This window comes from Micrasema longulum, unplaced genomic scaffold (genome assembly GCF_059751315.1).
Source record: "Micrasema longulum isolate JH-2025_06_02 unplaced genomic scaffold, ASM5975131v1 h1tg000640l, whole genome shotgun sequence".
NCBI classification, from domain to species: domain Eukaryota; kingdom Metazoa; phylum Arthropoda; class Insecta; order Trichoptera; family Brachycentridae; genus Micrasema; species Micrasema longulum.
In genome coordinates this window covers 187886-215250 of record NW_028277836.1, presented here as the reverse complement: position 1 = coordinate 215250, position 27365 = coordinate 187886, and the positions used below count along the sequence as shown (strand labels likewise).

The 27365-nt window shown below is 34.1% G+C and overlaps 3 protein-coding genes across 3 annotated transcripts; 1 reads left to right on the top strand and 2 right to left on the bottom strand.

Annotated features, from left to right (window-relative positions):
• Positions 1–1449: 1449 nt before the first annotated feature.
• Adi1 (acireductone dioxygenase 1) lies at positions 1450–4216 on the bottom strand. The gene is made up of 3 exons (XM_088229170.1): positions 3848–4216; positions 3309–3608; positions 1450–1849 (listed from the first exon to the last, which is right to left on the bottom strand). The coding sequence occupies exons 1-3, from the start codon at positions 3968–3970 to the stop codon at positions 1715–1717; spliced, it is 558 nt and encodes a 185-aa protein (XP_088085296.1). The 5' UTR covers positions 3971–4216; the 3' UTR covers positions 1450–1714.
• Positions 4217–4578: 362 nt separating this feature from the next.
• Ctf4 (Chromosome transmission fidelity 4) lies at positions 4579–19946 on the top strand. The gene is made up of 16 exons (XM_088229188.1): positions 4579–4797; positions 6705–6948; positions 7814–8057; positions 8672–8787; positions 8910–9078; positions 9165–9305; positions 10610–10838; positions 12433–12612; positions 12744–12906; positions 13525–13651; positions 14823–15037; positions 15660–15758; positions 15838–15957; positions 16226–16519; positions 18463–18612; positions 19405–19946. The coding sequence occupies exons 1-16, from the start codon at positions 4727–4729 to the stop codon at positions 19681–19683; spliced, it is 2841 nt and encodes a 946-aa protein (XP_088085314.1). The 5' UTR covers positions 4579–4726; the 3' UTR covers positions 19684–19946.
• On the bottom strand, positions 19933–27365 carry LOC148279938 (mitochondrial enolase superfamily member 1-like). The gene is made up of 9 exons (XM_088229189.1): positions 27206–27365; positions 26898–27116; positions 26668–26790; positions 26408–26558; positions 25525–25682; positions 25292–25434; positions 22642–22805; positions 21077–21258; positions 19933–20182 (listed from the first exon to the last, which is right to left on the bottom strand). Exons 1-9 carry the CDS (start codon positions 27299–27301, stop codon positions 20063–20065), a joined length of 1356 nt encoding a protein of 451 aa, XP_088085315.1. The 5' UTR covers positions 27302–27365; the 3' UTR covers positions 19933–20062.

Below are 27365 nucleotides of genomic sequence, written 5' to 3'. Positions count from 1 at the left end.
TCTTCTGAAGAGTTTTAAGTGGTTTCCTCTCCACATGAGCAAATGCTGAGAAGTACCCGATTGGCGCACATTAGAATATCCTTCCTGATTCAACAGTTTAGCTAAAATAATGTACGAGTAATATAATAGCAGAAAAATCCACTTTTTGAAATATAAACCTTGTATATTATAAGCAAGGTAAAAAATAATGCAACTCGCATATAAAAATATATACATATATATTGGCATATGCACCATCCCATCCTACAATACCATATTGTAACAAAGATTGTACAATTGAGTAATAAGCTATTTTTAAATTATTGACTATAGTTTGTATCCAAGAATTGGAATTGACTTCATGAGGAGTAAAAAATATGTTAACCCTGTTGTAATATGTTAAATATAAACTCACCTACAAATAATGAAAGATTTGTTAAAATATTTTTTTAGTATCTTTTAAGTGATGAGTTATTTTTTTAAGAGTAGTAATATATTTATTTCTCCATGCTGTGGTCAAATGCCATATCACTATTTTTTTTTAAATATTTTATTTATAATATCGTTGGTTGACAGGTAAAACTCAAGTGCAGATTTATGGTAAAATGACTTCATATCGGTAATTTCCATATTTTTCAAAAACCTCTTGCGAAACTGTAGGGTGTGAAATTATACAACCATAAACAGCTGTTTCGGATTGCTTAATGGATTCAGTGACTTTTTCATGGAAGATTGTTGAAAATATTGAACTTAGTGACATAAAGTCACTCTACCATAAATCTCTGAACTTAGTAGTTTTACCAGTCAACCGACGATACTAACAGCCGAACCATGAAAAATAACACGAAATAAAATAGATTTAAAAAAAAACCTCACACAATAAAAATCCATTAACCAATGACAAAACAAGAGCAATAAAATAAAGGTATTAGTTTATACTTAAAAAACACAAGTCTTTGAACTAAGCCATTACAATCCTATGTATGGTCGGAATCTACGTTTAAGACAGATGGAAGGAATGCAGTAGTGTTATGACACTGTCCGGTTGAGTTTAGATAAAAATTTACTAGTCGACATTCACGAATATATTATATAATATATATCGAGGTGACAATTGTTATCCAAACTCAACCGAGCAGCGTCAAAACACACTACCGCATTTCTTCCGTGCGCCTTGAATGTAGGCCCCGTCTATACATCCCATTTTAAGAATCAAGAGATCTAGGAAATACAGGAAGATCTATCCCAAAGAACTCCAAGTTTTCTGAAGAATTTACCAATCTTAACAATTTGGACATTTGGACATAAAACCAAAGTAGCCCTGAGAATATTTTATTAAAAACAAATTTCGACTTCTGGTGGTTGGGAATATAAAAAGAGTTAAATGCAACAGACGCAGATAAAAAAATTATTTCAGTATGTAGCTCTCACTCTATAAGGTCTACAGAAGGTTAGGTGAAGAGATACAAGTTTGGAAGAATATTATTATATTTATTTCTATTATTAGAAAAAGCAAACACAATATGACATGTACCGCTATACCTGGTTCATTATTTAATTTATGTGTTTAATGTTTATCCTAAAATAGCACCTTCATTTACTTTTTTAGACTTCTATAGTCCTTTCTCAAAGGTGTTCTAAGTCTCTGCAGTATCAATATAATATAACATGTTTATGAATTATCTGATTGATTATAGTGCTTTCACACATATACATTAGTTAAAATAGTTGTTCTTCAAGCAGTCTGTGGTGAGAATCCTTGCTTCATTTTTTCAACATAGAGTTTTCGGCAAGGCATTTCATCAGCGGGACGATTATGTGGAATCCATACGGGTTCCCCGACGAAGAATCGCTTAGCTACTACGAAATTCTGAAAAAAACAGCTATTTTTGAAAACTCCAAAAAGTGTATATTTGTAACATATTAAAAATATTTTTAAATTACATCAATAAAAATATGTAAAATTTAACTATTTTATTTAATATAGTTAAACACCGATTTTGACATTAAAAAGCAAATCAGTATGATACAGAAGGTCTGAAAACAATTTTAAATTACAGATATCTTTAGTCTGTATGTGCTATTTTTTTCTTAAGAGTTTTTATTTGGTTTTTGTTATGGTTTTGAGTACAAATATTTCAAATCATCTAAACCATAAATTATTTTTTATTTCTAAACAATATTATGATATGATATTGAAGAGTACCAGAATAAAAATTTTCATGTCAGTGCCTTTCGTATTTTTCAAAATTATTTATCACATTTATATACTGTACGTCCGAAAATAGCAGATAAAACTGGGTGCTTTTATGTGTTTTTGGATGGTCCTAGCTCCCATAAGAAACAATTTATCAAAAAAGTAAAACGATAGAGACACACCAATGGTAAATAACTATGGTCTGTAAAAAAATCACTGCTCTAGTGCCCATAATCCATGAAGAAAATACGTGAATAAGTTTGTATGAAGAAAAGTCAGACCGCATTTCCTCTTGTAGAATAAAGACAAGGAAGATATTTACCCACAGATGAAAATGCTGTTGACTTTGCGCTTGTAATGTTTTTCAATTTAACTGGCTTCGGACTGTCAATATATTATTTAAAAAGAAATAAGATAATTGAGGGTATTAGGAGCAAACTTAGAAATCTACATTGAAGGAATTACTGAGATATTTGTGAAAAACTTGACGAAGATTTCTAATTGAACATAGTTATACAGAAAGCAGCCAGCCATAGAAACGTGAAACTGAGATAATAGCCATTTTGTGAAAAGAGTGAATTATAAAATCTACACAATAGTTTGAATGTTTTTGAGTTTATCAAACAAACGATAAACAATGAATACATTTTTTTTTTTATATATTACAAACAAGAATCTTATTGTGTATTTGACCAGTTTAAAAGATTTTTAAAGTACCATAAGATTTTTCTAGTTTTGTGGGTGTTTTCTGCAAATTGAGAAATGCGTTTTTGTGATCGACACCTTTTTCCGGAGGTGATTAATACAGTTTTTTATGTGAAAGCGGTCTGGCTATTTTGAGCAGAACATAGAATTGACCTTACTGCACCCGATTACATCAATATCTCATTTTTCCGTAATTGTGGACTGGCTGCTTTCTGCATAACTACGTTCAATTATGCTTCACCAACTCAATGGAGAATGCTAAGTTTACGTTGTCAAGTAGTATAGTTGAAATCTGTTTTTGCAAGATTTAGAGACGGTTTTGAATTACACTATTATTTAGGTAGGTATAGTTTATTTTGGCATCAAAAACTAATTTTCTATTTTTGGTGAAGGTTTCTAAGTTTGCTTCTAACATCCTCAATTTTACCTTTGTGTCCAATGTAAAACGGTGATAAATTCCACTAGGAATTATGATCATGTCTCCGGGGAGGACTTCAATCCTAATCCAATCATCACTCCCATCACGGACATCGAAATATCCCGATCCATCCAAAATTAATCTTATCTCTTCATCTGTGTGCAAATGTTCTTCATAAAAAGATTTCAATTTCTCTTCATAGTTAGGTAGGCATTCTTTTGAACACGTTATTTGATCCTCGTATGTATACCCCTTATCGCTTTTAATTTTATCCAGAATACCGTCAGTTGTGTAGTTCTTGCAATCAATCTGTAAGCATACACTGATCATAACAAAATATCTTTATCTAAATACCTGCATTGATAGCAGCGTTGCCAGACATTCAGATTTTTGGGAACGCCCATATTTTTTATGCAAAAACAGATTGTCCCACGAGGGATAGCTAAATTAACGATATATTTTCAAAACGTCAAGCATCAACCATTTGGAAAAAAAAGGCAACGCCGATTGATAGGCACTTAATATTGTTTAAAAATTCAATTTCTTACTTTGAAATATTCAACACCCGTTCTTTTATAAAGATCGTCCAATGTTATAAATTGTGGGGGGTTTCTGTGGTGTTCTAGTTGTTGAGACGTTTTCAAATCATCCATATACCAAGCACGAACCATTGTTTTATTTTTATTTTGATATATTCGAGTATAAAGCAATTCACAAACTAATCCTGTTTTACGCGACCCCTTGGTCACCTCGATACGTAGTATGAAGATAATTTAATTACGACATATAAAATATTTTATTTTATGTACTCAAATGTAATTCTTATCGATCACAACGAACTATTTACTATTTATATTAATTTTATTTAAATCCGAATGACGTTTTAAACTTCAAACTCAGCTGCTGACACGTTTACTCGTGTTAAGTTGGTAAATAAAGCAACTTCAGCAAAAAGTTTATTTTACCAGTGCCACATTTTATAATTATAAGGCAGTTTGATATTATTTGTTACTGAGTGTTTTAATTTTAAAAAGGTGTAAAACAGTGTATTCCATAATACTGTAGTTAGGAACTATTCTATTAAATTTATTATAATATTTTAAAACTGATAACGATGTAAAAAAAACTTACATAGAAAATATTTTTAAATCAAAATGCATATTTTGACATGCAAAAAAGTAATAAATAAATTGCTAAAAATATTATTTTAAACCGAGGATTCACATAGCTTTACAAATATTTATTCGGGGGCCATTAAATTTACAAAAGTTATTTTGGCGCCAAGAAATTTAACAGATGTCAGATTGTCAAGTGGCGAGGAGGTTTTGTTTTGACGAACGTTATTACGAATACGACTTGTAATCGGGAAAAAAATTGTGAATTCGTTTTTGTGTACTCAATTTTACATCTGAATATATTTTGAACCAATGGAACGCCGACCTATGCGATATGCTCATGCCGAGGGCCACACAGAAATAGCTTACACGGGAAATGGAGAGTGAGTACCTGTAATATTTTTATCATGTTATATTCACACTTCACTAACTAAACGCCGATTTTAGAAGAAATAGTTCAATGCATATAACTGTGTTTTATTCCCTCCATCAAGTTTCCTTTGGGAACTTTCAAAATGAAATATTTATTCAAAATCATTGAAATATATAACTATGGTAAGCATTAGAATAGCATAATAAGAGTAAGCGTTCGAAATATGGTCCCTCAACCTGCAGCCAATTGGCATATGTTCTATAGAACAGGCTTCAGTCTGTTGCGAGCACTCCTCAGCTACTTTTGAATTTTTGTTTCTTGCAATCATTATTAAAATGCCTATATGTACGGTAAAATACTGCACAAACCGTTCTGGAAACGATAGAAAAAGTGATGGTATAACCTTTCTCCCGTAAGTAATGTTTTTATCTTAATCAATACTTGTTTAAAATTGCTATTTTAATGTTAAAAAATGTTTATTAATATGTTAGCCGGGCGTAAATAAGACAGATTCGGGGCTGCCACTATACAAAAGTTGAATAATTAAATGTGCTAGAGTCACTTACATTACATATCAGACGAATATATTATTTTCTTAAGTAAACGTGGGAATTAATGTTGAAATAAATTCTGGATAATTTTTCTCACATTTTCACATAAACTTAATAATAAAGAATGTTGACAAACATTTTTTTTTGTATTTTGTCTCAACTGATTTTTGCTTTGTGTCATTTTATTTAAGATTCCCGCGCCCATTTCAAAAATACATATATCTGCTCAGTTTTTTCCAGGATGTAGATATGTATAACACAAAAAATAGATGGCCTTACCTAAAAAAATAGTAGTCCGCTGTAATCATGTAAGTTTATATTCAAAATACCTGCACGCATTAAACTCAATTAACATATTATTTAAACGACATTGTTAATGGAAATATTATATTTTTTCAGCCAGATAAAAGTTTTGATGAGCCTATGACATCTTTATCAGTTCACGTTACCCATTCAGAATCAATATTTGACACACCTAGAAACATAGTTCTAAAAGCCAAATTATGAAAAATAACTGGTATCAAAAAGATAATCTCTGATTTTTTTTAAAATTGCTATGTCAAAGCAGTCATAAAGTCTATAAAAAATAAATATGCTCTAGATAAAGAGGACGAAAATAATTTAATAGTTAAAGCTGAAGTAATGGAGGTCTACAAAAACCTAATTAAAAAACATAAGAATTTACGTAAACTCGCATTAACTTTGCGCTATTACTTTCCGGCTGCCTACAAATATGTTAGACATGCTTTTGATAATATGTTTCCCCATCCTGGAACACTCTCCAGATAGTACGGATCCATCAACACTGAATCAGGTTTTACAAATGAGGCATTCGATGCTTTAAAACTCAAGAGAAGTTCGAGGGATAAACCATTGAAACAAAAAATAGTACATATATGCAGTTAAAGTTTTTCACAAATATATATATAAATATGATAGTAGAACATGTTACACACTAAGGAGAAAATATACAAGAAAAGAAAAGAGCGTTGCAAGAAGGTTGATGAGGAAATAAAGTGGAGGAGAGTAGGACAATATAATTGAACAATTCGGAATTGACTTATGATAAATAACATAAACATATTAAAAAGTAAATAAATTTTTATTTTAAAGTCATAAAATTTAATATTTAAAAGGGAATTCTTCTTCTTCCTCAGCCTTCATCTCTCCACTGCTGAATATAGTCCTCTTCCATACCCTTCCATTCTTCTCTGTCATTTGCTTTTTGTAGCCATTTCCTTCCCCCACTATGGCTGTATGGTTAGCCCATCTCTTTATGGTCTTCCGACACCTCTCTTATTCTCTCAAGGTCGCCACTTCAATAATGTATGTAATAATTTTCAATAATTAAAAAAAAATGTTTCAGCGAGCTGGTGACATGTGGCACAGACGGTGATGTGCGCGTGTGGGCCGGCCTGGAGGATGACGACCCTCGCAGCGTGTGCGTAGGGGAGTGGGCCCTCGGCCTGTCCGTCTCTCCAAGCCACCTCTTCGTTTCCACGGACAACAATGCTGTCCAGAAATACACCTTCCCGGCTTTCGACAAGGACGGAGTGGTCGCCCGGTTCACTGCTCCTGTCACGCAAATTACCATGTGCGCGGCTAGTTCGGTAATATTTTATCTTCATTATTTTCTTCCGTACCCGAACGGCATAAGAATAAACAAGAAATGGAATTAAAATCCTGGATGAGTGCTTTCAACTCGATAGCTACTGAATCCTGAACAATAAAATCGAGTGGAGATAAGTCCGCCTCGTAGTGTACTGTTTGGCGTGTTCCCCTGCCATGCTTTTGAGGTCCCGGGTTCGATCCCTGGTATGGTTGATATAAAATTTTGACCAAAAAAGTGGTTCCGTACTGCATTATTTCATGTTGCTGGTCTGGCACCCGAAGGGTAAGGTTGATCACCTTAACTTCACAAAACGTATGATTGATTTACGCTGCATTTGGTGTGCCAATGCAGTGCCCTATGCACAATTGGCCGTGGAAAGGGGTATAGTGATCTTTTATGTTCTCCATCCCCTTAACATATCTATCAATCTAGATTTATTATTTTTATTTTATTTTGTACACTCACAATATTTACATGACAAGAATTACAAAATGAAGTAAATTACAACTCAATGGGGCCATTGTCAAATGATAAATAATGGTAAAAGCCATAATAAATAATGGTAAAAGCCATAATAAATAAAAAATAAAAACAATATTAACCCCTCACCCCTCACTCGCGCCTCTACAAACACAAAAAGCTGCTTGACATAAAGACTCAATTTCTTACCTCCATATGTATTGGACTAATGTCGACATTGTTAAAATTATAAAATAGAATTTTTAACCGAATTCTCCATTATACTTCGATAAAGGAACACATGTAACTTAGAAACCGGTCGGTAATCAAATAAACATTAAGCGGTTAGTACAGGAAAAACTACTATTTTTATCAATCCATTTTTTTTCACTTATTATATTTAGAAGCTGGGCTTTTGTTCCGAGAACATGGAAGCCAGAATCTTCTCTGTGGAAGACAAACAACTGTCTGACGTAATGTCTCACGAGGGACCGGTTCTTTCCATGTCCGTGTGTCCGATGGGGAAGTACAGCGCCACATCATCCGGTGATGGCTTCTGCAGAATATGGAACCTTGAAGATAACTCCATCATGAAGCAGATGCACTGCTTACCCAAAGCCAATAGTTTCTACTCCGCCAAAGTATTAGGTATGTTTACCATAAGGTTGCCCCTTATTGATTTTTTATTTTATTCTTCTTCTTCTTGCGGTGCCTTGTCAAGTCCCCCGATGTTGGCGATCACTACAGCGAAAGCATCTCAGTCCTTCGCTACTCTTTTATTCCGCAGCCAGGACAACTGCTTATTGGATGTACTAGCCATAGCGATTCCTGGGAAAAGATGACCAGAGTGGTTTCACATGGCCTTCTCTGGTGGATTTTTCTGTCGGGGTTACCTTCCCTTAGCTGATTGGTTTTGAGGCGCCAGAAACTCACCTTTCATCCTCTCGTTATCTGCTGTGATCACGCCGTTTTGAGTGCTATCCCATTGCCCAAGATTCGCGACAAGGACGCTAACGAGTTAAACTAGTCAGTAATGTTGCCGGTGGAATGCAACTGGGTGTTCGCAGCATTTTATAGAATCACACCCTCCAGCAAGATGTGACTCACTGCAATCCTACTGACAGTTTAAACCCTATTTAATTAATTGCTTTTAAATCTGTTCTTTTTTTATATTTTACCATCCCATAATTTATTATCTTTCCTTAAAAATATTGCTTCATGTGTTTTGTATTATTTCAATTTAACTAAATTATTGTTTTTAGGTCGTACTAGTTTCGAACCAAACACAGGAAAATATTTAGCGTATCCAAGCAATAGGGATGTTATTATACTAGATACTAAAACCTGGCAACAAAAATATTCACTAACTCATCCTAAGGTAATTTTCTGAGTTTTCACATCAAGTACTTAACCGTAAAAATAAATCTAAATTTGGAATATTTTTTTAAACAAAAGAAAGTAAGATGCTAGATCTGTGGTTTAACAAAAGAAAAATTTCAGATAAAATGCTCAATTTCTCAATGCTTGTTTTCACCCTGTGGTAATTATATCGCTGCCAGTACCATTGCTGGGCAGATAGTGGCATGGAATGTGAATACTTCATCAGTATTAGGGATAACCGAACACCCCACTTCCCACAATGTTTGCTCAATGGCTTGGAGTCCCACAGGTACAAAATTTCACACATCTATAAGTAAATGAGAATTATATGATGTTTAAATTATAACTAAATGTTGTGCATGTCCATATTTTTAGCGGAGAATGGAGAGTTAGCATTCTGTGATGTAACTGGACAGTTGGGGACCATTATTAATTGTTTTGGAGGACAAGTAAGAAGAAAGTCTACTGAAGATGATGATAACCTTGATTTAATGGAAATAATCGAGAGGGAAAATGGTCAGTGACTTTTTAATGTAAATAATTATATAAAATTTATATTTGAATCTGAACCACGCGACTTCAGATCACATATTCTTTGGTTGTCCAATAAGAGACAGATATATTATGTACTCCTCCTATTAACATATCAATCCTCTCCATCCTTGATCGTTAAATTATCCACCAAATGGGAAGATTCTTGTCTTCTTCTTCTTGTTATTTTTTTTTTGCTTTTTCACCTCCTAACTGGGGTGTTCTAGCCAGTGTCGAGTTGAATGAAATTTTACTAAAAGTTATTAAATTTTTGTATTTATATACCGACCACTTACCGACTTTTCCATGTCTACCGGTTTTGAGACGTACCTGTCATGAGGTGTGTTTATAGTAAAAATTTCTCCGAATTCTCAAATCACCCAATCAATTTTAATCATGACTTTAATAAAGATACAGGGGTTAAAATCTTAGATACAAATAATAAAGGGTTAAAAATAAATAATATGGAAATATTTCACATTAGGAAAGCTTTAAAAAATAATGTTCCTTTGATCAATAATCAAACAACCTATTTATTGTGTATGCAGATAATTGGTAGAATTCTATATTAAAATTAGGTAAGTTATCCAAAATTATTCTACTTTTCTTTTTTAAATATACTAGAGTGAATAATGTGACGCATTTTGTCTTGTTGGGACATTATCAACCAACTTGTATATTTAAATATACTAGAGTGTATAATGTGACGCATTTTGTCTTGTTGGGACATTATCAACCAACTTGTATATTTAAATATACTAGAGTGTATAATGTGACGCATTTTGTCTTGTTGGGACATTATCAACCAAATTGTGGATATTTAAAAAATAAAAGTAGAATCAAATCCAACAAAAGTATTTTATTTTGAATACCTTACCAAATTTTAATCAAACAACCTTTCAATATAGCCCATTATACGATGTTTCATTGTAATGGTCACCCTGCACCTATTAAAATCACACCCCTCCCTTCAACCTCTCCCTCTTTTTCCAACTATTTCTCTAGCAACATAAAATATTTTCATAACGTAATCAGTGTATGTAAGGGTTCTTTATTAGTATCCATGGTGTGTTGGTTTTATATTTTTGTGCAACATCTATGGTGAAGGTGTATAGCGGGTTTTGCATGTTGGTTTAATTGGTGTCCTGACAAAGAGACGGGTACGTCTCGAAACCGGTAGACGTAGAAAAGTCAGTAAGTAGTTATGTACAAATATTTAATAACATTTAGTAAAATATTTGATCGCAAAGTTAATGCTTTAAATATTAATAATGAATTACATTTCTTAGATGATTCGAACCATGAAGTGATAGAAGACAATGATGAAGATGATGAGAACGTGATATCGCTGAACAAATTAAAGAACGAAACTCTCCGGGCGGGAAGTGTGCGAAGTGATGCGGGGAGTGTGGCGGGCTCTAGGAGGAGGTCTCGCTCTCGCTCCAGGAGCCGGGAGAGGCGGGTGCAGCCCCAGGCCCCCTTCCAGCCCTCGGCCACGCCTTCCCATCTAGAACATAGGTGATTTACTTTTATATATACTATATACATACATAAGAAACACCCGTTAAACCGCGAGATCACAGCGGTAGATAGATGTAGGTATTATAATAATAATAATAATAATTATGGATAACTTATGTAGCGCCATTTTCGTAATATAATACCTCAAGGGCGTTTTACAAAGTGATCATATAAAGATTTAAATTTGGTTTTAACTTTTTAATTTAAGAAATATTTACTTAGTCACCACATGCTAAGAATTTATTCAAATGATTAAGAGAACAAGTGGGTTTTAAATTTCTTCCGAAACATCACTTCACTCTCACAGTTTCGGACCTCTGCTGGGAGAGCATTCCATGCCGTAGGGCCTGCAACCGCAAATGTGCATTTGCCAAATTTAGTGCGCTGTTTGCGTAGTATAATAAATTTTCCTTTCGACATTGATGTAGCTGGTCTAAGCATAAGACGTCTGTCAGCTAGTTCATCTGGAATGCAGAGTTCCCTTAGATATTCTGGGGCAGAGTTGTGCAGTGACTTATACATAAGCCAACAGAGTTTGTATTCCACCATCTGTGGTAAACGTAGCCAGTGTAATTCCCGAAGTAGTGGAGTGATATGACTGAACTTAGAGATTCCAAAAATAAGTCTCGCTGCGGTATTCAATACAGACTGTAAGCGAGTCATTTTATTCATTGGTAGACCTGCGTAGATACCATTACAATAATCGACTCTAGACATTACAAACGCATTTATTAATTGATGGGCGGCATCAACTGGTATTAGGTACATAAATTAATAAATATACTGTATGCAAGTTACAAGTATCAAAATTCAAGCATGTTTTGTTTATGCTGTGCTTGGAGAGGAACTTAAACCCGGTTGTAGTAATTAAAAATCTAAAGGAAAACAGAAAACGTTAACTATTGATTTTGACTTTTAACTTTACATAATATATTATATTTGAGATTATATCACAGTGTCTTTTCACATTTTTGTACAAATATTTTTAAATTTGCAACAAAAAAATGGTACGAGTATTATATTTTTTTCTGTGTGATATTGGATAAATTTTTTATAATAGTTCCCTTTCCGCACCAAACGGTGTATAGGGCACTGCATTGGTACATCAATCGGAGCGTATCTTGATCATTTTTTTTTTTGTAACATGAAAGTAAGATGATCAGTCTTACGCTCCAGATGCCAGTCTAGGGACAGTGAAATATTCTAGTGTCGAGGCCGACTATAATGATTTAAAGTACGCGTATTTTGAATTACCTGAAAACAAGGCTTATACGCAATGTTTGTTGCGCAAAACGCACTCGTTGAACCCAATCTGTGACATCAAAGTGACATGACACCAACTATGAGCCGTTTTGTATGTCCGATTTGTGAAAATACCTTATTAAAAATGTCAACGTATTTTCAATGCCATTTATTTCTTTTCTAGTTTGCATATTTTATTTCATTGATTTCTGTACGGAGGTTATTAATATTTTAATACATTTACGTACCTATGACAAAAAACTTAGTTTATATTTGTTTTTAAAGAATGGTGTGACTGATTAATATTTAAACCCATTACATTAACTAATTAATATTGATTTTTTTACAGATACATGTGCTGGAATGAAATAGGAATAGTCCGATGTCACACAACAGAGTCTGAGAGTAGTATCGAAGTAGAGTTCCACGACACTAGCACACATCACAGTATCCACCTCAACAATCACCTTAACCATGTTCTGGCTGCTCTCTCTAGCACTGTCCTCGTGTTAGCTTGCGAAGCCCCAGGGTACGTTCCATAAACACATGCTTTATTAATCAATACATTATATCCACAGGTAGTGCCCAAGTCACATATACATACGTATCTAACCGGTGCCTTGTATTTAGTTAAACAAAATATTACTTCATTTTATTTAGGAAGCTGGTTTGCATCACACTGGAAGGAGGAAGCAAGGAGTGGAGTGTGTCCCTCCCCGGACTAGAGGAAGCCGTTTGCTTAGTGGCCACAGAACGGCTGGTAGGGGCGGCCACCTCAGCTCGCTACCTGCGACTCTACACTCCGAGAGGAACGCAAATACATGTTAGAACCATTTTATTATTGTATTATTATGACACCAAAATCAATATTGGCAAATAAATTAGCATTAGCAGTTCACAATGGAGTCCTGGTGCCAACCCTTATGGATCGAAGTGAAGTATGGAATTGGAAAAACAAGGGTGAATGTAGGCTGAACATCATCAAAGTGCGAATGTCTGGTGAAACTATGTACGACAGGTGCACAAATATCGAGATTCGTACATTATGAAAGGCTGAGATAAGCATTATTGACAAAATTAAGAACATAACAAAGTCATGGCATGACCAAATCCAAAAATACTTGAAGAGGGAATATGTCAAGTCAGAATAATCGGCATGCGTGCAAGAGATGTATGAACGTAGAGGGAGTGAGGTCTGAATGCAAAGACAGAGTGATATGGCATTCTAACCTCTGCTTGCCTCAATGGAGAAACGGCGTGATGGTTTGTTGTTAGTGTAATATCCATAAGTTATCTTTGATTTCTTAATGAAATTTTATTTTCACTGACCGACTTTTTGACATCATTTTTTAAAGAATACATTATGTATCATTGATTAAATGTTTAACAAGGTATTGCTTATATTACATTAAATATAATACATATATCCAATTGCTTTCAGGTTGTCAGTTTGCTAGGATCACCAGTTTGTCTCACAGGTAGAGGGAGCACTTTGCATATAATGTATCACGCATCAGATCCAGGTGTATCAGACCAGCAAATAGCCATGGATACACTTGTTGTTAATGGTTAGTATTTTCACATCATTAGTCGCTGCATTTATTTATTAATTTATTATTTAAGAATATTTTTTTCACTAAACTGCACGAATGATGCCAGACAAATCATTGAACACTCACAATCACCTGACCGGAATGACAGTTTTGTTTGGTGATACTTTCTTCCATTACAATGACATCTCAATACACAGGTATCTTCTGAAAATCTTATAATAATTTATTATCTGATCAATGAAGGGTTGTTTCCCGGAGTACTAAAACATTTAGCAGATACTTTCTTTTGAAATGTATATAACACAAAAAAAATGATGTGGTCCTTATCAGGGTATACAAGACACTTTAACACCTGTTTTTTTTTAAATATTTTTACTCCAAGAGTACAAAATATCAAAACGATTTGTTTTTTTAAGTAACAATTTTTTTTGTTTTATTTTACAAAAATATAGGCCAAGAGGCCTAAAGCCTTAGAAGACTAAACTCTTTCAATATTTTTGGTCTCGGGCTATCTGCTGCCATCTGCGACCCGCAAGCTGGACAGTGTCATCTGTCCTCCTTTTTTATGGTCTTCCTACGCCTCTTTTGTTGTTCCGAGGCCTCCACTTCAGGATTCTAGGCAAACATCTAATACTGTATCGACACGAGCTCTGCCCCCTGCTATTTTAGCATTGTTGTTATATCTGTGATGTTGGTAATCTTTGTTCGGTGTCTAATGTCTTCATTTCTAATTTTATTATTAAGACTTGTCACTTAAGATTTGTCTTTCCAGTGCTCGCTAAACACACTTTAACTTTTCCATGTGTCTGGCGGTGAAGGATTTAGTTTCCAGGGCATAGGTTGCACGTCATTCAAGTTTAAAGGCACCTCTTTGTTTCTAAGTATAACTTGACGAAGGCAACCCAGCTTACTCTTATTTGCCATATTATTTCCGCAGATTGGTTCTCTTACTCTAACTTTATTTTGTGTCCAAGATATACATATTCATTGACTACCTCAATGGTTTTATTGTCAATTTCAACTCCGTCATGGGTTGGACTCTGAATTTATGTTTTCCCCGCATTCATTTCCGAGCCAATCTTAAAGGATGCATTGTAGAGTTCTTTGATCATTACCATCAATTAAACAAGTACATAGTACATGACAGAGATCCCGACACCGGTTGATTGTATATTTGCATTACCAGGTATGAGCAGTCGCGTGGTGGCGTCCAGTATGCGTGTGGCCCTCTCGGCTGAGAGTCTGCTGCGCTGGGCCGGCTGCACGGAGCGCGGGGCTCCCGTAGTGCTGGACGCAACAGGTATCCTGCGCCTGTTCCAGCACCACACCCGCCTGTGGGTGCCGGTGTGCGACACTACTACCCACGCCAGGGGGGTGTCCGACAACTTCTTCATCATATCTGTAAGCAGTAGAATTAAATTAAATTAAAATCGCAGTTTATGAAACCGAAATTCAAAAATTAATATATTGATAACTAATTTTATTTTCAAAAGTTCAACATGGATACATAAAATTTGTAATAAAAGCATTGGTTCCATTCCTAATATATATCCTCGATAATTATGGCACTCCACAATCTTTCATGAATTATATAGGATAAGTGTGTAGTTTAATAAGGTACGTTAAAAAAATTGTGAATGCTTAGTTATAAGCAAAAACAATTATTTTTTAAGATAAAAATAAAGTTAGTTTATATACTTACACAAAACTAAATATTAGACATTTGATTTTAGAAACACAGCAACAGTTTTTTTGTAATAATTTACTCTATCATGATAAATGTCAATATTTACTTTTTTAAAATTTTATTATTGTCTTAACATACTTTGAAGAGAGTGGAAATATGCCAATTTACTCTGTTTTAGATCCAAACACAACTACTCCATTATCAAACTACTCGCAAACTATAAAAGTTTGCTCATAATATTTCTAGTCACCTACCTGTCTCTTTTTTGTTGATTCATGCAGACGAGGAATCGCATGAGAAGAGCTTATATCCAAGTATATTTTAATTTCTTTACAGGTATCAGAAGAGAATGAATGTGTAACAGCTGTCCTTTGTCGGGGCTCTCCCTTCCCTCTCACAGCACCACGTCCCACAGTCACACAGCTCCCTCTCCAGGTTGTATATTTAATATATATTCATATTATACTCTTCTGTTGTTATTTTATGTTGTTCATCTTTTTATTTTTGTTTACAGCTTCCGTTTTGTGAGATGGATACAGAAAAAAGTCAGTACGAAGAACAGTTACGGAGATCAGCATTATTCGGGTCTGCTGAAGAATCCACCAAACTTGAAATTGCGCTTAAATTGTTTGCGGTAATTAACATTTACCTATTTTTTTCACCATTAAATTGTGAAAATATACCACCAGTATTTTGTGGTTTTTATTTTTTATTAAATTTTTTTTCGATGAATTTCCGTAAAACATAATATTTAATGAAAGGTCACGTAAAAGAATTGGCAATTTTGGATGAATCATGAGAACGCAAATATTTATATTTTCATGAGAAAATATCTAAATTACTGCACTAAATATGACACTTTTTTCGTATTCTTTTTACATAAATGTCTATTTTCTTTTCAGTTGGCGTGCAGAAGCGAAGTAGAACAGCGAGCTTCCGAACTCATGGAAGTTCTGCAAGAGAGAAAGGCCATAGCCCCAGCAGCCCGGTACGCCTCACGTCTCGGCAAGTTACACTTGGCGGACAAGCTATCCAGTATGGCCAATGATTGGGAAACTAATGAAATTATGAATCAGCCACTCGAGACATCCACACAACAACCCATAGAAGAAGAAGAGTCTCAAGAACTGGATGCTAGCCTTATTCTGCCACATAATGGAAAACAGAAGGAAGAAATAGTCCCATTGAAACCAGCAGTAAGTTGTTTATTAAAAAATATGTACATTTATCGTTGACAAAACTCCCAAACTTACTTTTGTTTAGGTTTTATAAGTTTTTTACTAAAATCAGTTATTATTTCAGTAGCGAATGGTGCAAAGTTGTTTTTTTTTTTTTTTTAATAAATAATGGGACAATGTATAAATATATAAGTTTTGCATACATACAGTTTTGTTTTTTTTTAAATATTTTTTGTTATCAAACAGTTTATTATAACGCCACAAAATAGCTGAAAGATTACTCTCCTGTGTTATTGCAATTTACGATATCAGCCCTTATAGATCCAAGCCAAAGTATCATGTTTGTATTGGACTCACAAGTTAGGGTGATGATATTATATTTTTATTGATAAATTATGATGGATCACTAAGTTACTGATGTGATGTTTACTTACACTGGATATCTACATTGTGTAGTCGTTTTTTTTTTACTAATAATAAATTATTATATTTTTAAAAGGAATTTTCGTTTTTATCTGGATCGGAAGGAAGATATTGCTCCATAGCAATAAACCCACCAATGTTACATTTATTTTTTTATTTACATACATAAGTTTATTGTACATTATTTGAGACATAAGTCCCAACTCCATGGGACTAAAAGTCCTGTGTTAAGATGGGACTAGCAATTAGTTGACACAGACACATGAGTATATCACCACAAATATAGGATCAGAAACATATTTTTTTTTTTTTTTTTAAATATATGTATATATGGCACATCAACATGGTAAACAGTAAACTCAAATATTCGGAAAACCATCAAGGAGTTTCCCACTCAAATCCCTCCCACTAAGGAAAATCCAGTCCTTAACTACTTTCTTGAAAATAGTTTTAGTCCTTGAGAGCTTAATACGCTCTTCCAAAATATTGAACCCTCTCGGTGCAATAAATGAGAGATGTCTCTGAGCAAAAGTCTTTTCGGTCTTACGCTTCAGGTGCCAGTCCAGGAACAATGAAATATTGCAGTTTAGGACCACTTTTAAATTTTATATCCACCCTTTCAGAAATCATATCTAGGAACTCAAGCATGGTAGACAAACGCGCCAACCACTACACTACGAGGCGGACTTATCTCCACTTGATTTCCTTTTTTAGGATTTTTACCCGAGGCAGCCATCGAGTCGAGAACCTCCCTTCGGGGTCCCGTATGGTTTAGATTTGGCATAGGAAATTGGAAATGTTTCTCTATGTAAATAATTAAAAAGAGATTTTTCAAAGCGTGCCAAGTCAAAATTTATGAATTTCAAATTAAGAATGCCATTGTAATCACAATTAAACGTAGTTATGCAGAAAGCAACCAACCCTCAAAATGCTAAAAATGAGCAATGCCGGTTTCGATAGCATACGATATCTTTATGTGCTGAAAACGTCCAAGCTCCAAGTGCTATATTTTTTTCGCAAATTAAAGACATTTATAACTCACGTCACGGCTATCACAGTTTTATTAACTTTAAAAACGTCCAAGTGATTTGACTGTTTTCTGCTGCCCTTTTTTAATTATTTTTTTTAAATCTCTTTAATTGGTAAGAAAGTATTGCACTTGGAGCTTGGATGTTTTCAGCACATGAAGATATTGTGGTATGCTGTCGAAACTGGCATTTAACTCATTTTTAGCATTTTGAGGGTTGGACGCTTTCTGTATAACTACGTCCAATTAAAAGCTGCATAACCAGCAAGATAATTATTTGTTCACTCACTGTCATTAAATCCGATGACTTCAAAATGCCCTCAAAAATCCTTATTTTTATAAGAATTTTTATGATGGCAAATTTCCTAAGTGTATTTAATTGATCTGATTACATGACTCACAAATAATTGTTTTGTCTAAACAATATTTTTTGACTAGGGACACTTTGAAAAATCGGTCTTCAGTTGTGTAAGTACATATTTTATAATATTTTCCTAATATGTTTCTTCAGCCACTCAGAACATTTGGAGCTAGAAATCCATTCCGGAAGTCTACAGATGTCACAGACAATGGAGGATCGGAACGTTCGCGACCCCTCTCACTAACAGATCGGCAGCTCGTCAGTCAAGAGAACACTCCCAATAGAGCATCGCCTAACCCTGTAAGTATTTATTTTTACTCCTCTTTACAGTGGTGCAGTGATTACAGTGGTGCATTGATAAACCAAATGCAGTGTAGTTCGATCATCTGTTACACGAAGGTAAGACAATCAGTCTTACACTTCAGGTACCAGTCCAGGAACAATGAAATATTGCAGTTCGAAAAACCTTTTTTATCAATATTTCATTAGTCTTGCTTAGGAATCGAACCCAGGACCTCAAGAATGGTAGGCGAACACGACCACTCTACAATGAGGCGGATTTATCTCAACTCAATTTTCTTATTCAGAATTTTTATCCGAGAGCAGTCATCGAGTCAAAATCACTCGTTCAGAGATCGATTGTGTTTCACTTATACAAATACAATTGAATGCTGCATTTTGAATAATATTGATGATGATTCAGGAAGAGGAAAACTTGTCGAAATCTGGCACTTCCCAAACACTAAACTTGGAGATCGTGCTTTTGCCGTTGCCGGCCCCTCTGCCTGACACCAATTGCCTTCAAACTTACGAATCATCGACAGTCCCAGTCAGTTCAGATTCCAACTAAAATCTCTTTAGTTTAGTTAGAATGTACGTTTAAGTGTACAATTGTAAAGCGCCCTTGAGGTGATTTTTTACAAAAATGGCCCCATATAAATCAGCCAAATATTTTTATTATTATATTAAATGAAAATTTATTTCTAAAGGGTGGATAAGATAGAGAAGATCGTCAGTTGTTTCTAATCCTCGCTCTAATTTTATGTACATTTGTGTATTCTGTCATTCACAATGTGTTTAAATCAATTCTAGGCTGGAAAACCCTTGCCATCTGAAACCTTCATCCAATGGTACGGGAGGAATAAAGAAAACCTTCAAGCGGAACATAGCGAACTGACTCCCGAGGAGTTGGCCAAGGTGGGCATGAAAGCCTTCAAAGCGCAGCAACAGAAGGCACCGCCTAGCATGGAATCTACTCCCAAGAGGAAGCTCTCTCCTACTAAAGATGAAGATTCAAACAGCGAAATAATCAAAGTGGCTCCGAAACAATCTAAACTCAGTGCGTTTGCATTCCAGAAAAAATCTGCGTAGTTGAAGTGTGTGAAATTTGTTTAGATAAATATGAGTTGTGACAATTTTAATGCTGTCATGTTCCTAGATTAATTTCCAAAAAAATCATTTTAATTTTCTGGTAAATATTTTATTACAGGTTTGACATCTCACGTTGTTATCTTAAGTTAAAAGTTTATTCATTCAGGCATGATCTATATAAGTGTATGTTTTACAAACTTTATTTATTATGTATTGTAAATATTATTTTAAGGATATAACAATAAAACATTTTATTTTTAAAATACATTTTAATTATTTAAACCATAACATAAAATATACCTGCCTAAATTATTAAAAATACACTGATTATTTTTTAAAGAAAATTCTAATGAAATTCTCCATCACCAAGGGAAAAAATCTAATCTTCAACTGGTGGGGGGAAAATTCCATCCCGGAACATCCTCTGCCACTCTGAGCCCTTGGGGTAAATATGTTTCTCTAGAGAGTCTTTCTTGAACTCCGTACTGTATCCTGGAATCTGGAATAAGTATTACACATGTTATGCAGAAACCGTCCAACCCACAAAATGCAAAATTCAACTTTGATGAATGCTACTTTTAAATGGTGAATTTTTAATTTGCTGAAGACATCCAACCCAAAAGATCAACCGAGTATTTTTTAGAGAATTTTTTTCCAACGCACTACCAATAAATCTATGAAAATATTATGTTAGAAACATCCATGTGGGTTGACCAGCTTTAAGCATTTTTCACTTTAAAATTATTTTCATACATAAAAATATTACAGAAACAATCCAACCCCAAAAAAAAACTATTTTGGTGATATTAATAATATAAATATATTGTATTTTTATATTTCATGTAATAATGAATAACAGAAATTAAAATAAATCCCCCGAATACAAAGTATTGAATGAGGAACTTCAGCCCTATAGATACAAAAAATGTTTTCTTACGCGCGGTAAAAATTAGAGCATTAAATTACACTGCAAAGTTTCTTGAAAATGAATGAAAAAATTTTTTAAAAATATTTTAGTAAAAACTAACTACTTTGAACGACATCACTAGTTCATATAAATCAACCAATGATAAGGGAGTTGTGGAAGATTTCCAGTTTATGGTAATTCAACGGACTAATCAAAAGAACCGGCCGAGAAGAAGCGGAACAGAATTTGAGATGTCACACGCGCAGTAATTTCATAAATACAAAACTTTAAAAAATCATGGCGCTGATACATAAAAAAAAAACTAAATTTAAAAACCGCTAAACTTCTTCATTTCCTTTTACTATTTTCACCTTCATATCATTGTTCAGGCAAAGTTACTCGTTATACATATTTGTTTAAAGTTTATCAATATGTAATAATAATAGATTAAAAAGTGAACATTATGTTTTGTGTTGTGTGACTTACTTGTGGAGCTAAATATCGGGCACGCTCGACTCGCGCTGGGTCCACAAAGTGTTCATGTTGTTGGTCTACAAACTCAATCAGCCTCTGGTCCATAGTACAAGATAAACTAACGTAATCCCACATTTGTAGGTGCTGCACCATCTCACACAGGCCAACACCCCCCGCGTGAGGACATACTTTTACTGAAAACATAAATTTATTTCTATTTATTTAATTAACAATATTTTGAATACATCATAATATTTGTAGATATACATTGAATTTTACGGGAGATTAATTATAAATTTCTCATTAGAGAAAATGATGTAATTACACCATAACTGTGAAAAACAGAACGGATATATCATTTCGTCCGTAAATAAAATAAAATTTAATAAATAAGTAGATATTTACTATTAATATTAAAAGCATTAACTTTATGGTCAAACATTTTACTGAATGTTATTAATTATTTATATTTAGGTTGATATTTATGTTGGTTTAATTGGTGTCCTGACGAAGAGACCGGTACGTCTCGAAACCAGTAGACATAGAAAAGTCGGTAAGTGGTGAGATACAAATTTTTAATGACATTTAGTAAGTTATAATTTTTAGTACATTTTCGGGTATAAGTCCGTAAATAATTACACTGGCAGCTCCTAGCTGGTGGTATTTTTAGTAATGAATTATACAAAAATAAAAATGAACTAAGGAAACATGCTTATCTCTTTCTCCGGTGAAAATTTATTTCACTGTTTTTACAATGCACAGAGGTTCATTGATTCAGGTCCCGACTAGCTAGGAATTTCCTGTGTTTAGGCAGGACCTTTGTTATTACATGTGTTTATTTTTATTGGATGATCCTAAAACAATAGTAATCAATACTAATAATCATTAAAATTTAAACAGAAATAGGTAAACTATGGCCTTAATTCTCCAATGACCGTCTTTGTCGTATTGTTAACTCAAGACAAGATCTAGACTTTTTGGTTTAAGTTTACAACGATTTAAACGAGCACTAAATAAATAGTTCAGATCTTCTCTTGGATGTCCCATATGTTTGTCAATGCAATCAAGAATTTTTTCTTTTTTAATGTTTTTAAGTGTGCATTGTAATATTTATCCCTATGAATTATATAAATGGACAATGTCTGTAAATAAATGTATGAATTCCAAAATATAAAAAAAGAATCAGATATAATTCAAATTAAAATAGGCAAAATATTATGTCAAAGAAACTATTCATATGATAGTAAATGGTCTACATTTTATCTAAATTTGCGTGTGTGATTTGCTATTTTTTTCAAATTTTTGATAGCAATTCAATCTTTACATCTGTTAATTGAAAAATAATCACAAAAGAAGTACATTAATTTTTACATATTTCAGTAATAAGTAAATTACATAAATATGTATTCTGTTTTTCATTTTAATATGATCGAGAGTTCGGCAACCTCAGCATAAAGTTAAAATAATAAATTGGCAATTAGTTTACTTAAAACATTGACAACACATAAAAGTGTGTGTGGTCTTTAGGTAGGGTATTGTGTCAGACTTAAATGAACAAAGTATTGTTAATAATCTACCATTCAATTTATGTGCCATCAAGTAGACTGAGAGAATCTCATTAATCCCCCCAATACGAGCAGAATCCACCTGACAGTACTGCATGGCCCCCGCTTGCATAAACTGCTTGAACATCACACGGTTAGCGCACATCTCTCCGGTAGCTACTCCTATATTCAGTGGCCTGTTGGAAAAACAAAAGTAAATACAAATTGTATACCTAACAATTTTACCAGAAGCACTTTTGGTAATATGTTAGAAGTTTAATACAACAACAACAACAACAAACCATCACGCCGTTTCTCCGTAGGGGTAGGCAGAGAGGCTAGAACGCCATATCACTCGATCTTGGCATACAGACCTCGCTTCCTCTACATTCATACATCTTCTCATGCACACACTATTCCTACTTTTGACATGTCCATCTTCAAGAATTTGATGGACTTGATCATGCCATGTCTTTCTCGGTATTCCTAGTTTTCTGCATCCATCAACATTCGCATCGCAGATCCTTTTAGTCGTTTTTTTGCTGTACATTCGCTCTACATGTCCAAACCAACACAAAACCCCTTTCTTGATTCTGTCGATAATGCATGTCTCAGCCTTACACACTTCAAGGATCTTGACATTTGTGCACCTATCATACATCGTTTTACCACACATTCGCCTGAGGGATCGCATTTTGACAGTATTTAACCTACTTTCATGATCATTTTTCCAATTCCATACTTCGCTCCCATACATTAGAGTTGGTACTAGAACTCCGTTGTGTACTGCTAGTTTAGCCTCCTAGGTATTCTAAATTTCTTACGGTCAAACTGCACTAGAGCGGCACTCCGTGGCACTATGCACTGCGCTAAATATAATTTTCACTGTTTTGGATGAAACAAAGCGCACTTCAGCTGCTTTACACTGCGCGGCACTCCATACAAAATTTTGAAGCACAGCACCACTAAAGTGCAGCGACGCTGTGGTGTGGTTTGACCTTTATGGGAAATTTTAAGTAAAGCTGTGGCAAAAAAAACTGTGATCAATTCAAATTTATCTGATATATCGTCGGTGATACAGCAATGCCGCACAACCTGTGTGTTTTTTTATGAAAATATACTGCAATAAATTCATTATATGGACTAAGAAGCGTTAGTTTTAAATTATTGCAATTTTTACTCTAAATAATAATCATTTTTCTAATCCTCCAATGGCATTTTTGGTTGATTAAAATCACTTAACAGAACTGTTTTTACAAGGGCAGATTGATAATGAAGCTACCTAGCGCTAGATGGCAGCACAAACACAAAAAATATTTATTTTTTCCAAATTGCGATCTGTCAAACGGCAGCTGTTAAAATGTCACCCAAACTCATCGATTAGTTTATTTGCTGTAGTCGTTTGAAGTAAACAACTTTTGTGTTTCTTGAAAAATGGAAAAAAGCAAATTTCGTGCAGTGATTAAACACTATTATTATTTGAAAGGGAAAACGGCGGAAGAGACAAAAGAAAAGCTCCGTGAATGATCGCCGAGTGAAGTTGCGTGAGATTGTTGAAATAGTAAACATCTCATTTGAACGTGTGTTATCGGCAAGATGGGTGCCACAGACTACAGATATCTGATGGGTGCCGCGTTTGCTTAGTGTCGAACAAAAATGAGTTCGAGAGACCACTTCACAGCAGTGTTTGGACATGATAAAGGGTAATCCTGTTGATTTTTGGCGTATATTAATAACTGTTGACAAAACGTGGGTGCACCACTATACACCTGAAACCAAAAATCAATCGAAACAATGGGTGGAAGCTGGTGGAAGTGCTTCGAAGAAGGCAAAGGCAGCGAAATCGGCTGGCAAGGTTATGGCCACTGTATTTCGGGATGCACTCGGAATATTTCTCATCGATTATTTTGAAAAAGGATCCACAATCACAGGAAAGTATTATCGTGCATTATTGGATCAATTGAATGATGCAATCAAGGAAAAACAACCACATTTAAAGAAGAAAAAAGTGCTCTTTCTTTAAGACAACGCACCGGTTCACACAGCATTAGATATGATGCTAAAATTACGTGAAATACACTTCGAATTGGTTGATCATCCACCTTATAGTCCAGATTTAGCTCTTAGTGACTTTTTCCTGTTTCCAAATTTGAAAAAATGGCTCGCAGGTAAAAGATTCAGCTCAAACGAAGAAGTGATTACCGAAACTAACGCGTATTTTGAGAGGTTCGCGAAATCGTATTATTCAGATTGTATAAAAAAGTTGGAATATCGTCTTACTAAGTGTGTCGAAGTAAAAGGAGACTATGTTGAGAAATAAATGGTTTTTGAAAAAAAAATGTTTTTTTCTACTTAGGTAGATTCATTTTCAATCCGCCCTCGTAGGTAGCTTCATTTTCAATTCACCCTCGTAAGTAGCACTGCCAAAAAATTTAATTGATAGCTATGCGGTATTACAGTATCACCGACGATATATGTATATAATAAAATCTATTATTTTTAGTTGGTACAATTACATTACACTTCTAGATTGATAGATAACTGTCATCATAATATAAATCTACCTTATCTATTCTACCTGTCTTTCTGTTTGTTGATAACATTATAAGATGTTATCTTTGCCATAAAGTTGCTTTGTAATGCAGTGTGATATAAGAATAAGAATGCAATCTTTAATTCTAACCGTAATGCCTTAGAAATGGTAGCATGCCCCAAGACATCGTCGGGCGAAGTTGGTTCCTCAATCCACATCGGTTTAAACTCTGCCAATCCTTTCATCCAAGTTATTGCTGAATTGACATCCCAAGCTTGATTGGCATCCACCATCTACATTTTATAAAACCAAAGATTTACAAAAATAAATAGATAGCAATGTGTTTTATCAGAATATGTTTGGTTTTTTGTAAATATTATTACCAAATTGTTCTTATCTCCAATTGCTTGGCGAAGATTTTTGCATCTTCGAAAGTCATCTTCGAAATTGGTTCCTACTTTCAACTTGAAACTGTCAAATCCCATCTCCAAATATTTTTTAGTCAACTCTTTGACCAACTCATCAGGATAGCCCATCCAACCTAAAACAAAGGACCTTTAATGCAATTATGTATGTTTGCATTTTTATAGAAATTTATTGATAATTTTGTTCATCTAGTATGCACCCATATTATATTATATTGTGCTCTGGTCCGATAACAACTGGAATCTGCATCATCAGTCTGGAGCCCTTTGTACAACTGCAACTCTTTTAATTTGGAAAGAGTTCAGCGGAAGTTTTTATGCTACATACAGTTCAAAAAAGGTAAACATATAAATAAAATTTGCTACCAAACTTTGATATCTGAGTTAAGGTTACCATTGCTCCAATTGGTGACCTCACTCTAATGCACAAAGTGATATGCAGCATGTGTTTCTTCATTCATATTCACTTTATTTCCTTTTTCTTTTTAGAATGAATTACATGTTAAGTGTAATAGTTATGATTTAATTTTTGTTATTTTCGATAATATTTTATGTATATTTAACTGTGTAATGTAAGAGACCTCTGGGCGTTTATTAAATAAATAAATATAAATAAATTAAGTGTTTTTTTAAAATTATAATGTTTGATTTTTATAGCCAGAAAAGGCACAATGGTATTTTGATCATGTTACTGTCGAATCTTTTTGAGTGGTCTTTTTATTTTCTTTGGCATATCATTTGTAACGCAACAAGAAAGTGAATCATTTAATTAATCAATGGTGTAACAACACGCCCAGATTTCGGAGTTCCTATTTAATTTTACTAACATAAATATACCCACCAACTTGCGTCGTATATGCAGGATATCCATTCTTTACTAAATTAACAATTCTGTCTTTCTTCCCTTCTTTAGCCTTTGTTAAAATTTCTATTGCTTCTTCACGTGTAATAACATCACTTATATAGCGGAAGTCAATTGTTGAAACTAATTCCTGCAAACATAACAACTCATGATGTTGATTTTTTCACAGTTAATAAAACAAGTAGTTTTTTAAGTTCTAATTGTTTAAAAGTAAATATGTATGTATATAGTTATATTACCTCAGGTTCTAAGTCCGCCAGCAGTCTCCATATGGGCTTTCCTTCAACTCTTCCCCACAAATCCCAGAGCGCATTAATAATTGCAGCTACTGCCAAATGAGACACACCCTTTTCAGGCCCAATCTTAAAGTATGAAAAATAATTCTGGTAATCCATTTTTGGCAATCTAACGACTAAGACCCTTTTTTAACTAACAGGCCTTTGAAATATAACCAGTGTCTATTACTTACCCATCTCATCTGAGAATCGCTAGTCAATAATCGCCAGAAAGTTCCGAAATCTTTGAATATATCAGCCGCATTCTTTCCGAGAAGAAACGGTTTCATGGATTTACACGCTAGTACGACCACTTCTGTACCCCTACCAAGAGTAAATGTGAGACCATATCCAACATTACCTCCATCAGTTTTTATAGTTACGTAAGCGCAAGAGTAATTGGGATCAGTATGCTGTAATAAAATAGCACGAAGAATAAACCAGAGGGAATCAAATGGTGATAAATAATGCTCATTATTAAAAAATAATTATTTATGCATACCAAAGCATCAGAACCGTGGCCCCCTAAAGATGTTGGAAAACGAACATCTTCTACTTCAACACTTGTTATATTTAAACCAGTTCTGTTTACAATCATTTTACATTAGATACAAATGTACTACTCTCCTAGGCAAACTCAGAGAACCTAATGATATAACATA